The sequence below is a fragment of the Erinaceus europaeus genome, chromosome 5 (genome assembly GCF_950295315.1).
Source record: "Erinaceus europaeus chromosome 5, mEriEur2.1, whole genome shotgun sequence".
NCBI classification, from domain to species: domain Eukaryota; kingdom Metazoa; phylum Chordata; class Mammalia; order Eulipotyphla; family Erinaceidae; genus Erinaceus; species Erinaceus europaeus.
This window is the reverse complement of record NC_080166.1, coordinates 18,470,442-18,484,524: the sequence shown is the minus strand read 5'-3', so window position 1 is coordinate 18,484,524 and position 14,083 is coordinate 18,470,442. Positions and strand designations below refer to the sequence as shown.

Here is a 14,083-nt window from a genome sequence, read left to right as displayed (position 1 = left end):
ATTGAGTTTACAAGATGGTGCCATGCCTGTGACCCAGGTTCGAAATTGCGTACTGTGGGATCTCTTCACTACACAGCCGTGTGTGTGTATGTGTGTGTGTGTGTGTATCTGTGTGTGTTATGTTTCTATCCAAAAAAGTTACCCTGAAGCTGTGAAGCTTTAGTTACAACACAGTGTGTGTGTGTGTGTGTGTGTGACAGAGAGAGAGAGAGACAGAGAGAGAGAGAGAGAAAATCTGATCTAGGATATCAGTAGTACCTGGGGTTTTACTTTGGAAGAGCTATGCTTTCTTTTTCCCTAGTGGGGCGGTCAGTTTCCGGAGAAAAATGGAATTTAAGATGCTGTAAAGTGGATAGCTCAACAAGGTGGCGAGTTACAGGAGAGACTACCCAGGGAAGCCATGCCAAATGAACATTGTTTCATGACCCCTAGGGAAAGAAATGCAGCCAGAGGATTACCTCTACCTGCTCAGAAAACTTCTTCCTGCTCATGAAAGTAGGCCAGTGTTTATGAAGACAGACTCTCTTTGTCTCCTGTGTACACACACACACACACACACACACACACACACACACACACAGGAGTGGGGGAGAGGAAGAGGAAGACAGCACTCTCAGGACCAGAAGCTAAAAGCACTGCGATTAATATTCATGAGATAATGATAATTAATGTCACCAGGTGACAGTGTGCCTTCACAGAGAAGACCCGTATTTGCGCCTAGAAAGGGATCAGCAGTGGAAGTGGCAGCCTTTTTGTTTGCTTGTTTTTTTTCCCCCCATCAGGTTGTACCTGAAGGATGAATCCATCACTTGCAGTGGCCTGTTCCACCTCCCTCCTTCCCTTCCTTTTTTATTAGACAGGGCAGAGAGAAACTGAGAGCTGAGGAGAGACCAAGAGGCAGAAAGAAGAACACATACAGACAAGTGTCACCACTTGTAAAGCTTTTCCTGTCTTTTCAATATTTTTTATTTTGTAAATAAAAACCAAAAAAAAAAAGTCTAGTTTTTGCTCAAGCCCGAAGCAGGCACAAGCCTCAAGGCTCAAGCCCGAAGCAGCCCATCAAGCACTGGAGCAGAAGAGTGGGCGACATCTCTTTCTTCTCCTCGTTAACAGTGATTTTTGTCACAGTTCCTCACCTCTGCCTGACAGCTGTCTGCAGAACACTCTCACCTCCAACTTCTGTCCTTTTCCGCCATCATGTACCAAGACCCTCCTTTCCCAGAGTCCTTTGCTTTGGTGCCACATCCCACGCCCAGCTTTTCCTTCCTGTCCGTGTTTCCGAAGTTTTACCTGTGAGTGAGATTACCCTGTACTTGTCTTCGTTTTGGCTCATCTCACTCCACCCGACTCCTTCAAGCTGCATCCAGAATGAGGTGAAGGAGATGACGTCATCACCATGAACAATGGGTGACATTCTGTTGTGTGTATACACACCTTTCTCAACCACTCTGCCATAAGGTTCCCATCAACCCCTCCAATAAGTGAAGGAAAAAAAAACCTGAAACTTTGCCTAGAAGTAATAATGTTATTATTACTAAAACACTTTTGGAAAAGTCTTATTTATGTATTTTGTCTATACAGAGAGAGGAAGTGAGAGGGAAGGGCAGGTAGACAGAGAACTGCTTCACTGCTTGTGAAGTTTTCCACCTACTGCCCCCACAGGTGGAGAGTGGGGGCTTGAACCAGAGTCCTTGTGCACAGTAATGTGTGTACCCTACCAGGAGTGTCACCACTCAGCCCCTTGAAAACACTTTTAAAATATATTCCCCTTTTTTTTTCTTTTGCCTCCAGGGTTATCACTGGGGCTCAATGCCTGCACTATGAATCCACTGCTCCTGGTGGCCATTTTTCTTGCCCTTGTTGTTGTTGTTGTTGGATAGGACAGAGGGAAATCAAGAGAGGAGGGGAAGACAGAAAGGGGGAGAGAAAGATAGACACCTGCAGACACCTGCACTTCACTGCCTGTGAGGTGAGCTCCCTGCAGTTGGGGAGCCAGGGCCTCATACCAGGATCCTTGCATCAGTCCTTGCACTTTTCGCCATGTGCACTTAATCCGGTGTGTTACTGCCCCACCAACCCTTGTTTTTTTAACCAGAGTCCTCATCAGCTCTGGCTGATGGTGGCTCAGAAAACTGAACCTGGGACGCTGGAGCCTCAGGCAAGAGAGTCTCTTTGCATAACAATTATGCTATCTCCTCCCAGCCTAAAATAAGTTTGCTTTAAGCATATGTGAACACATTATTTACCACAAATCTTTGCTTTGAAACATCATCAAAAGTGTGCTGATGGAAAAAAAAAAAAAGACGTTTGTAAATATCTTATGACCCTTTGTCTTATCAATGGTCATCTTTCCAGAACCTTCAGACCCTCTGGAGTACAGCCATCAGACTGAGGTCCGAGTGGGTGAGGACACGAGGCTGGACCCTCTGGAGTACAGCCATCAGACTGAGGACCGAGTGGGTGAGGACACGAGGTTGGACCCTCTGGAGTACAGCCATCAGACTGAGGACCGAGTGGGTGAGGACACGAGGTTGGACCCTCTGGAGTACAGCCATCAGACTGAGGTCTGAGTGGGTGAGGACACGAGGTTGGACCCTCTGGAGTACAGCCATCAGACTGAGGACCGAGTGGGCGAGGACAGGAGGTTGGACCCTCTGGAGTACAGCCATCAGACTGAGGACCAGAGCGGGCAAGGACAGGAGGAAGCCGAGCCAGGGACTCACTCACCTCAGGCATCCGGTGGCGTTGCGCAGCACCTGGGATGAGTGCAGCTGAATCTTCCTGTCGTCCTGCAGAGGAGGGTTCTCCCAGCCCGAGTGGGGGATGATCACGGCATTGGTCAGCACGGCCAGGGTGTCCTGGATGATGGGCATCTTGAGGGCATCGCATGATGAGAGGTTCCAAAGGACGCCTGCGGGAAAGCCACAGGCAGAACTGTTGGAAGGCCACTGTGTTCTCACCTCAAACCCGCTGTCCCCAACCCAAGTTCACTGCACGGATGGGACTGAGGAGAAGACTGTGGGTACAATTCCTAAGCTTGCCTTCTATTTCACAGCAGCCCTGGGAACGAGAGAGAAACAGAGAGACAGAGGTGTGTGTGTGTGTGTGTGTGTGTGTGTGTGTGTGTGTGTGTGTGTTGTGTGTGTGTAGCTATGACAAGTGAAGCCTAAGTATCTGACACATGGCCAGAGGGTTTGGACTATGATTATCTCTTATTCCATCAGAGAGTCACCAAGGTTGAGATATGCAATGGAACTGATGCACTAATGATCTCCAGGACCAAACAGTGGTGGAAACCATCTGAAATAAATTAGGAGGACTTCTTTGTTTCATCAGCAAACTCATTAAAAATAAAATCATAAATAATTATTCAATTATTGGAAGAGACAGAGAGAAGAGAAACTGATGTGGAAAGGGGAGACAGAGAGGGAGAGAAGGCGTTAGGTGGTGGCGCATGTCGTTGAGCACCCACATTACAATGCTCAAGGACCTAGGTTCAAGTCTCCGGTCCCATACCTGCGGGGGAAACGTTTTGCAAAGTGGTGAAGCAGTGCTGCAGTTGTCTCTCTCCCTTTCTATCTCCACTCTACCTCCGATTTCTGGCTGTCCCTATCCAATAAATAAATAAAGATAATTTAAATAATTAAAAAGAGAGAGAAAGTGTTACCTGCAGCCCTGCTCCTACATTAGTTGTTGAAGAAGTTTCTGACTCCAGACTTCCTGATACTTGCTATTAAAAATCCTACTGATTGGGGTTGGACGGTAGTGCAGTGGGTTAAGTGCATGTGGCACGAAGCTCAAGGACCAGTATAGGATCCTGGTTTGAGTCCCTGGCTCCCCACCTGCAAGAGGGTTGCTTCACAAGTGGAGAATCAGGTCTATCTTTCTCTCCCCCTCTCTGTCTTCCCCTCCTCTCTCCATTTCTCTCAGTCCTGTCCAACAACAACATCATCAATGACAACAATAATACTAACAACAACAATGATAAAAAACAACAAGGGCAACAAAAGGGGAAAAATGGCCTCCAGGGGCAGTGGATTTGTGGTATAGGCACCAAGCTCCAGCGATAATCCTGGAGGCCAAAAAAAAAAAAAAAAAAAAACCTACTGATTGTCAATGTTGCATCTATGCTTGCAAAATAGATGCTGTCTGTCTTCCAGGTGCATTCCTTTGTCTAATAATACTATCAGGCCTGTTTTTCAGGCTATGTCCTTTACTAAAACAATACTGCTTGCTGGTGAAGTCTGGATATGTAGGGGTTTTCCTGGACCACAGGCCCATAACTCTGATGTCTGTCTACTGCCCCGAGGGTCTGGAGATGGTGTATGGGATCACTGGAATAAACTCAGTATCTTATGGCACTAAAAGAATGTACCTGATGTAATGACACTTGGACAAGGATCATTTTAAGCACCGTTGCCTTGATGTTTTCCCCTCAGAAATGAATTCTGATCTCTGTGATGCATAACCACCTGCTATTTGTGCCTGGACATTGGCTCCTGATGTATGCTGCACTTAAAAATCATCTTTAATCTTCCTCGTCCTTGCGCTTGGTAGCATGGGAGCTCAAACAGGTGTGCCCAGCCCCCTCAGCGGTACCATTTACCAAAGAATGTGCCAGCAAAGCTCACCTACCACCAAAATCAAGCAGGAGAGTTCAACCTTCAACTGCTCAACTGATTCTAAATTAGCAGAGGTAATATGAGCAATTCAACTCATAAGAAAACACTGGAATAAATTGAATTCACAGTGGTTTTCAGCATCCCTAATCAGCTACCCCATTTATACTTGTCTGAAAGTAACATAAAAATGTTTTACTGTTTAGGTTTGATGGTCACTAGCAAATTTTAATTTACCCAATGAAAATATGCTAATTTCCTCCAGATTATAATCTGTAATAAAATTGTTTTACTGCATCCTTCCTTTAATTATACGTATTCAATAGCTTTCCGTTATCAGTGTGAAATTATTTCAGTTCCAAATACAATTTTGACAGTCAGTTCAGTAAGAAGACATTTAAATAACTAATTATGTATACTAAATATATTTAAAATATAGCATATTTTTATTTCAGGCACAGGATGGCTCTTTTACTTGATATTATCCATATTCATGAGCAGTAATTGGTTTATTAAAATTTCTTTAATAAAATCTTAATTACTTCCATTGGATCCTTTGCTTTAATAGAGGGTAATTGTATGTCTTTTTTTTTTCTTACTAAGAAAGATGTAGACTCCTGGTGAGGAAAAAAAAACCCCTCAGATTGACACACACACATATTTTAATAATACAAAGCATTAAATTGCAATAAAATCAGTAACCTGTTTGAGATTTTCCTATGAGTTCTTTTTCTCTCCTCCCCCCACACACTTGTTTTTGATCTTTAGATCTCAGAAAAGACCTGCCAGAAACTGAGAATAGAAGGATAATTCCTCAGCACAATAAAGTTCACATACAATAAACCCACAGTTAACATCCTCAGCATGGAAAAACTGACAGCTCTTCCTCTGAAATCTGGAGTCAGACCAGGATGTCCACTCTTTCCACTACACTTCAGCACAGTCCTAGAGGCTCTCACCATTGCAATCAGGCAAAAACCAGATACTAAAGGTACCCATACTGCGAAGGAAGAAACTGAGCAAGCATTCTCTGCAGGTGACATGACAGTACACCAAGAGAATCCCAAAGACGCCAATAGAAAAACTACTGGAAATAATAAAAAAAAATCAGTAGCGTAGACCTCAGACAACATTCTTAAGCAGAGCTGTAGCTCAGACTAAAGAAAAGTGGGTGGGGATGCTTGGAAATGAATGTATTTACATTTATTTTAAACCAATCAACTAATTTTAAAACTATGTAATGCCCTCAGAAGAATTTTGGTCCATACTCTGAAAAAGAGATAAACATTCAGGGAAGATGATTAGAGGACTCTGAAACCCAGTTCCATCAGGACCCAGAGAGTGAAGAGGGAAAAAGAAAGACATTTAGAAGTAGTAAGACATGTAGCTGTGATGTAAAATGGAACATGACCATATGGAAAAGAAAGGGGGAGATAGGGAGTTGGGCTGTAGCGCAGCGGGTTAAGCGCAGGTAGCGCAAAGCACAAGGACCGGCATAAGGATCCCGGTTCGAACCCCGGCTCCCCACCTGCAGGGGAGTCCCTTCACAGGCGGTGAAGCAGGTCTGCAGGTGTCTATCTTTCTCTCCTCCTCTCTGTCTTCCCCTCCTCTCTCCATTTCTCTCTGTCCTATCCAACAACGACAACAACAATAATAACTACAACAATAAAACAACAAGGGCAACAAAAGGGAATAAATAAAATAAATATTTTTAAAAAAAAGAAAAAAAAAAGAAAGGGGGAGATAGATAGACAGACAGACAAAGAGACACATAGGTATAGAAATAACAGTAAACCCATATCTGTGCCCTTGAGAGAACCACTGCAGTTTCCAAAGGAGAGAATGGGGACACAGAACTCTGGTGGTGGGAAAGGTGGAATTATACCCTTGTTACTTTGAAATTTTGTAAATCACTAATAAAAAACAAAACAAAATAAATGCAATCCATACATGAGGAATTTTTTTTTAAGCAAAATTGCCATTTATCTTATTGTGTGTGGGGGGGATCTGTACACCGGGAAAGGGAAAGAAAAGTCAAATCAAACTAACTCATCTTACAAAAAGTCAAGGTCACCTGCAGGGGGTGAGAGCTGGGGGGATCCTAGGGGAGTCCATCCCTGCTCCATCCTTCCCCATTCACATGCACCCAAGTCATGGGAAGAGAGTGGAAAATATCTGACTAATGGAGGAGCAATTTCAGAAGCCAGACCTCCCACTTTATGCACTCTATAGAGAACTGTTGGTCCACGCTTCCAGAGGGATAAAGAATAGAAACCTTCCAGTAGAGGGAGGCGGGGATACGGAAGTCTGGTGATGGGAACTGTATGGATTTGTACCCCTCTTATCCTACAGTCTTGTTAAATATTTTATTTTATTTTATTTTTATTTTTTATTTAAGAAAGGATTAATTAACAAAACCATAGGGTAGGAGGGGTACAATTCCACACAATTCCCACCACCCAATCTCCATTTCCCACCCCCTCCCCTGATAGCTTTCCCATTCTCTATCCCTCTGGGAGCATGGACCCAGGGTCATTGTGGGTTGCAGAAGGTAGAAGGTCTGGCTTCTGTAATTGCTTCCCCGCTGAACATGGGCATTGACTGGTCGGTCCATACTCCCAGTCTGCCTCTGGGAGAGACAGTCTTGTTAAATATTATTAAACCACTAATATTAATATAATAAAAGGGGGCCAGGTGGTAGCACAGTGGACTAAGCACACATGGCGCAAGGCACAAGGACTGATGTAAGGATCCTGGTTTGAGCCCCCAGCCTCCCACCTGCAGAAGAGCTGCTTCACAAGCTGTGAAGCAAGTCTGCAGGTGTCTGTCTTTCTCTCCCCCTCTCTGTCTTCCCCTCCTCTCTTGATTTCCCTCTGTTCTATCCAACAGCAACGACAGCAATGGCAACAACAACAAGGGCAATAAAAATGGGAAAAATGGCCTCCAGAAGCAGTGGATTCATAGTGCAGGCACTGAGCCTCAGTGGTAACCCTGGAGGCAAGGGGGAAAAAAGATAATTAAAAAAAAATCTGGAACCCATGACACCCTGAGCTTGTCAAAAGCCTTGCATGTGTGAGTGGCTGTGTTTGCAACATGCCTTCAGCATGTGCATATACATGGACGAGTGTCTAACGGTGTGTATGTGTGGACATCTGTAAGAGTGTGCGTGCATGCTGCCTCCTGAGTGCACCGCCTAGGCACTCTCAACTTGCCCTGGAGAGGGTAGGACTTTCAGAATGACACTGCGGATTAATAAAGTCATGGGCCCTTTGGAATAAGCCCCCAAAAGATAGCTATTTCCAAAATGAGACCCTAAATCTTCATCTGCACTATTCCAGCCTTTAGGTTCATGATTAGTCAACAATTTGTGTTGCTTTGTATGTTAACTCTCTTTTCAGCCATCAGGTTCCAGATGCTACCATGATGCCAACCAGACTTCCCTGGACAGACAACCCCACCAGTGTATCCTAGAGCCACGCTTCCCCACAGCCTTGCCCCACTACGGAAAAAGAGAGATAAGCTGGGAGTATGGATCAACCTGTTAACGCCCATGTTCAGCAGGGAAGCAATTACAAAAGCCAGACCTTCCACCTTCTGCACCCCATAATGACCCTGGGTCCATACTACCAGAGGGTTAAAGAATAGAAAAAGTATCAGGGGAGGGATGGGATGTGGAGATCTGGTGATGGGAACTGTACCTCTCTTATTCTATGGTCTTGTCAGTGTTTCCATTTTATAAATAAATACATTAAAATAAAACATAAAAATGTAGAAAAAAAGATTGCCTTAAGAGTTCTTAAGGTTTTATCAATGATAGTCTGAACGTTTGTGGACCGTAGTCTTTTATTTATTTATTTATTTTTTGACAGTAACAGCACTGATGTTGGCTTAATGCCAAAGCTTACCAAAAAGTAGCCGCAGTAGTGGGATTGGTGTATTGCACCAAAGTAAAAGACTCTGGGGTACAGGGGAGGGTTTAAGTCCTGGAACAGGATAACAGAGAAGGACCTCATGGGGGTTGAATTGTTATGTGGAAGACTGGGACATGTTACATATGTACTATCAACTGTAAACCAATGATAAAGAAATTAAGATAAATTAATCAATATAAAAGTGGCTGTAGTAATGGGTAGTAGCAAAAATTGGCAAACTATAAAGCTTTTGCACAGCAAAAGACCACCAACAAAATGGAAAGCAGCCTAGAGAGTGGCAGATTGTATTTGCAAATTATATTAACTCCAAGTCAATAACAAAAGAAGGCACTCAACCAGGGAGAGAGCACAGTGGTTATGCCATGGACTTTTTTTTTTTTATTCCCTTTTGTTGCCCTTTGTTGTTTTATTGTTGTAGTTATTATTGTTGTTGTTGTTGGATAGGACAGAGAGAAATGGAGAGAGGAGGGGAAGACAGAGAGGAGGAGAGAAAGATAGACACCTGCAGACCTGCTTCACAGCCTGTGAAGCGACTCCTCTGCAGGTGGGGAGCCGGGGTTCCAACCGGGATCCTTATGCCAGTCCTTGTGCTTTGCGCCACCTGCGCTTAACCCGCTGCGCTACAGCCCGACTCCCGGACTTTTTTTTTAAAACTGATTTAATAATGATCAACAAGACCATAGGATTAGAGGGGTACAATTCCACACAAGTCCCACCACCAGAGTTCTCTATCCCATTCCCTCAACTGGAAGCTCTCCTGTTCTTTTTAAAATTTTAAAAAATATTTATTTATTGATTTATTCCCTTTTGTTGCCCTTGTTTTACTGTTGTAGTTATTATTGTTGTTGCTATTGATGTTGTTGTTGTTGGATAGGACAGAGAGAAATGGAGACAGGAGGGGAAGGCAGAGAGGGAGAGAGAAAGATAGACACTTGCAGACCTGCTTCACCGCCTGAGAAGCGACTCCCTTGAAGGTGGGGAGCCGGGGGCTCAAACAAAGCTTTCCTGTTCTTTATCCCTCTTATGCCATAGACTTTAATGCCTGTGGTTCCAAGGTACCAGGTATGTGTGCAGAGCACCTCCAACTAGTGATGGTCGGAAGCTAGGACCCTGGAGTCAGAGGCTAGATTTTCGGAATCATATTCTATGAAGATTGCAGGATGGTCCATGGCCCTACCAACCTGAACACGCCCAGTCTCATCTGAAGATGGCACAATGACGAAATCACATACTGACACATTTTTCAGAAGCATCCCATCCTTTAGGGTACTCCTAATTCCACATCATGGAGTATTACTTTGCTATAAGAAAAGGATCTTTCACTCGCAGGAGCATAAATGAACCTGGAGAATATTAAGCTTAGTGAGATGAAAAAGTCAGACACAAAGCCAAGTATTATGTAATACCACATATGTGGAAGCTGGAACCTTCAAACTCAGTAGAGTGGTGGTTACTAGGGGTGACAAAGGAGGGAAGATTATGTTTAAAGACAGAAATGCAGCCAGAATAAGCGATCCGAGGCATAACTTCCTACTTATGGTCAGTCCTGCTGGATGACTTCAAGGATGCTAAGCGACTGTATCTTAACTGTCCAGGACTCAAAAAAGGATAATTACATGACATGACAGAGACTGTTAGTTAAAGCAACGGTGGCATCATGCTGCAAAATATAAATTCATCAAGTCAACACATTTTGCATTTCAAACTTAGAAATGGTATACGTCAACGATAGCTCAATAAGAAATATAAAAACGAACAGTAGCTGCATGCTATTCTGAGAAGGTTGTTATTTCAGGGAATGGATGTGCTAGCCAATCTGTAACGCACGCAGAGAATTATTTTAAAGCATATAATAAAGACGGCTTTAAGAATTCTAAAAATAATTTTAATACTTAGTGTCTTGCCTTGCAGAAAATTAAAAATTAATTGCATAGATTATAGGTTTTAGGAAATTAGGGTTGAATATTATCACAGAGCCAGGATGGATTGTAGCAACGGAATCAATATTTGGAGCGCACAAGTGAAGGGAAAGATATTTTGCACTGAGAGTCGAGGCTTTGTCTTGCTTTTGTAGCCTTCCCTCCCTCTGACTGACTCCTTCCTTCACATCAAGAGATCTCACAAAATGATTTGCAACAGATCTGAACTGAGAACATTAAAAATAATTTTGAAAGTTTAAAAGAGTGTATATTTTCTTAAATCAAAGTTGTTCAGTTTTGGGGGCCAGGTGGTGATTCCCCTGGTTCAGTGCACATGTTCCAGTGCACAAGGACACAGGTTCGAGCCCCCGGTCCCCACCTGCAGGGGGAAAGCTTTGCTTGCAAGTGATGAAGTAGGGCTGCAGGTCTCTCTCTCCTTCTCACCTTCTCTATCTCCCCCCTCTCTCTCAATTTCTGGTGCCTCTATCCAATAAATAAATAAAGATAATAACTTTCCGCAGCTGACTTTCCACAGCCAGCAGTCCCCAGCCCCTTTCTCTGCCTACACTCAGATGCTCTATAGTCCAAACTCTACCTACTCCTGGGGTGCTTTTCATCACTGGGTGCTCCTGTGTGATGCACATATGGACAGAAACATAATCGTTTTCTCTTGCTGAATCTGTCTTCTGCCTTCTAAGCTACAGGGATATGGCTGGAGCACATACAGTTGGAAGTAAGAGAAAAAAAAAATCTCTCCTATCCCTCCAGATGTCCATGTATGACAGTTACAATCTGTGAAAGTCAAAGGTCCATGTTTGATCACAGTATTTTGTAAATGAGCCACAGAATAGTTCTCAATTCTCCAAAGATCAAAAGTCAGGAATATGAAATAGAGTTTGCTTGAAACTACAGCTCTGAGTGACCTTGATTCTACTAGAACCTTAAAGAAATGTCACCAAAGCTCTTGGGCTGAGTTTCATAACCTCTGGAAGCTGGCCCTGGGCTCCTTTTCCCTAAAAGTGACTGCCGTTAAAGATTATGTCCTTTTATCTGACAATTGTCATATTCTTATATGTGCCAATAAAAATGATTTCTTCTACTTGGGCTGCATTTCCAGCAGTTTTGTGCTTCCCACACTACATGTATTAAATGAAGTAGCTTAAGTTTTCTGCCTTCAGAATCAGCATGTTGGAGAATGAAGAAGACAGAACAAGAGGGAGAGATACAGAGGCAAGCGTCTCCATCATCTCATGATGGGAAGCACCCGTGTGTGTTGGTGGGAATGCAAATTAGCACAGCCATGTGGGCTAACAGTTTGCAGACATATGATAACAAGTATTTTCCTTTACTGCAACATGGGTGGAGCTAGAGTGAGTCACGCTGAACCAGTTAAGTCAGAAGTCACAGGATGAACAATGGATGATGTCACTCACTGATGGGCTCTAGGAAACAAAGCAAAGAATATTACAGGGCGAGTCTTCAATGGACCAATGTCTACTGCAAAAGAACTGGGGACTCAGAAGCGGGATGGGAGGGCTCCTGAGGGAGGCTGGAAACCTATGTTCCGGTGGGGGCGTGAGAGGATGGTCTGGCTGAGGGTGAAATGTTTGACATCTACCTTGGGGAACTGTGGCGACGTAGCCTGTGACAACAAAAATCCTGCATGTTTCCTCAGTAAACGAATACTGAAAAATAACAGGACAAAAATACCAGGGAAGGGAGTCAGGCGATAGCACAGCGGTGACACAAAGTACAAGGACTGGCGTAAGGATCCGGGTTTGAGCTCTTGGCTCCCCACCTGCAGGAGAGTCACTTCACAGGCGGTGAAGCAGGTCTGCAGGTGTCTGTCTTTCTCTCTCCCTCTCTGTCTTCCCCTCCTCTCTCCATTTCTCTCTGTCCTATCCAACAACAACAACATCAATAATAACTACAACAATAAAACAACAAGGGCAACAAAAGGGAATAAATAATAAATACTCAAAAAAACCCAACAAACAACATGAGGGAAGTGGCTTGTCAGGTACAGCACAGGATATGCACGTTCACCTCTGCGGGCTCAGTGGTCCCTTTGTCTGTCTCTCTCGTACAAATGAGATGAATCTTATTAGCAGTCACGCAGGATGTGATCTACCACACTTGTTAATACATAATAAAATGACACAGATGTGGCACTTGATGGTTCAAGGAAATATCTTCCTCTTGAAACTGAGACTGACTTAATCAGCTTGTTGACCAAAAGAAAGACTATCCACATCAAGTTAAAGATTCTCATCTCACCGTGCAGCCAATTCAAACCATAGTGTAATCAATTCTGCCCAGTCCAGACCTCTCTTTGAAAAAAAAAACCCATCTTAAAATCGCCCACCTCTAATCTGTAATCTTAATAGTAACAAACACCCTGCATGCTTTTCCCTCTCAACAATATCGTGAGCGCAAATCGTGTTTTCCTACTTTTCTTAAGTCTCAAAGACTGAGCTTTTCTGGTCAGACGGTGCTTCTGACAGTCTCTGTGGAAGCTGAGAATCCAGCAGCCATAGGGGACTCCTGAGAGCCAGCAGATACCTAACAGCAATTTTTGTAAATATCACACCTGGCAAATTCCTAAACCTCTAGGGTATTCCCTAGCCATAAAGCCATGACTTTTCTGTGTGGATGACAAAGCATGTTTATAGGCCTATGAAGTAGCATAAACCTGGGATTACAGAGTCTACACACACTTTGGCAGGGCCCCAGGCAGCCATTTCACACTCCCTGGACCTTGTGAGGAAGCCGATATGGGATTTTATAGCTGCGTAAATAAAAATGGTATCCCCCCGGAAGTTCTCTATTATACCACCGGTATCACAGCCCCGTGACTGCTCCTGTGAGAGTCCAGATAAGGACTTGGATTTGTGGGGACGTCCGTAGCTACGGCTCCCCAAGGAACACAGCCTTGAAGGAAATATGGTAGCGAATGACCCGAGTGGCTGTTGGGAATCAGTGACTGAGGTTTTAATTCACTTTTTACAGAATCAAGATGAAAAGAGTCTGGCTAGCTAAGCCCTCAATAGTTGCTTACTGGATGGATGAGTACCCAGAATGCATAAACACTGAGAAGAACGAAAGAAGTTATTGGATTATGATGACGGTAAAATAGGAGGACCAAGTTTCATGATGTGAGTATTTTTTTTAGGCAGAATACCTCACCTGGAGAGTGCGCTTCCTTTGCTGTGGATGTGACCTAGACTAGAGCCTGTCCCTCCTCCCCCACTGCACTGAAGGAAGCTTTGTTGTAGTGATCTCTCTCTCTCTCTTTCTCTCTGTGTGTGTGTGTCCCTCTCTCTCTCTCTCTCTAAGTGTGTGTGTGTGTGTGTGTTTGTGTGTGTATGTGTATGTGTGTGTCCCTCCCCTTCTCTTTGTTTCTCTGCAAAAGTTTATTAGGAGTGGTGAAGCCACACTGATAACAACCCACAAAAGGAGGAGGAGGAGAAGGACAAGAAGGAGGAAGAAGGGAAGGAGGAGGAAAAAATACAAAAAGAATATCAACTCAAAACACTCAACTTCTTAATTTCTTCTAACACAGAAGGGTCTTTGCTAATTTCCTTGCTTATATTCATTCACCTAAACCTTCAAG

At 43.8% G+C, this 14,083-nt stretch overlaps 1 protein-coding gene across 5 annotated transcripts in view; it reads right to left on the bottom strand.

Annotated features, from left to right (window-relative positions):
• The window catches only part of CTNND2 (catenin delta 2), a 767,681-nt gene that overhangs the window by 125,046 nt on the left and 628,552 nt on the right, over positions 1-14,083 (bottom strand). For all 5 annotated transcript variants that reach the window (XM_060191168.1, XM_060191170.1, XM_060191172.1 and 2 more), the window contains one exon: positions 2,728-2,911. In XM_060191168.1, the coding sequence (XP_060047151.1) occupies positions 2,728-2,911 (184 nt within the window). The remainder of the gene's footprint in view (positions 1-2,727; positions 2,912-14,083) is intronic.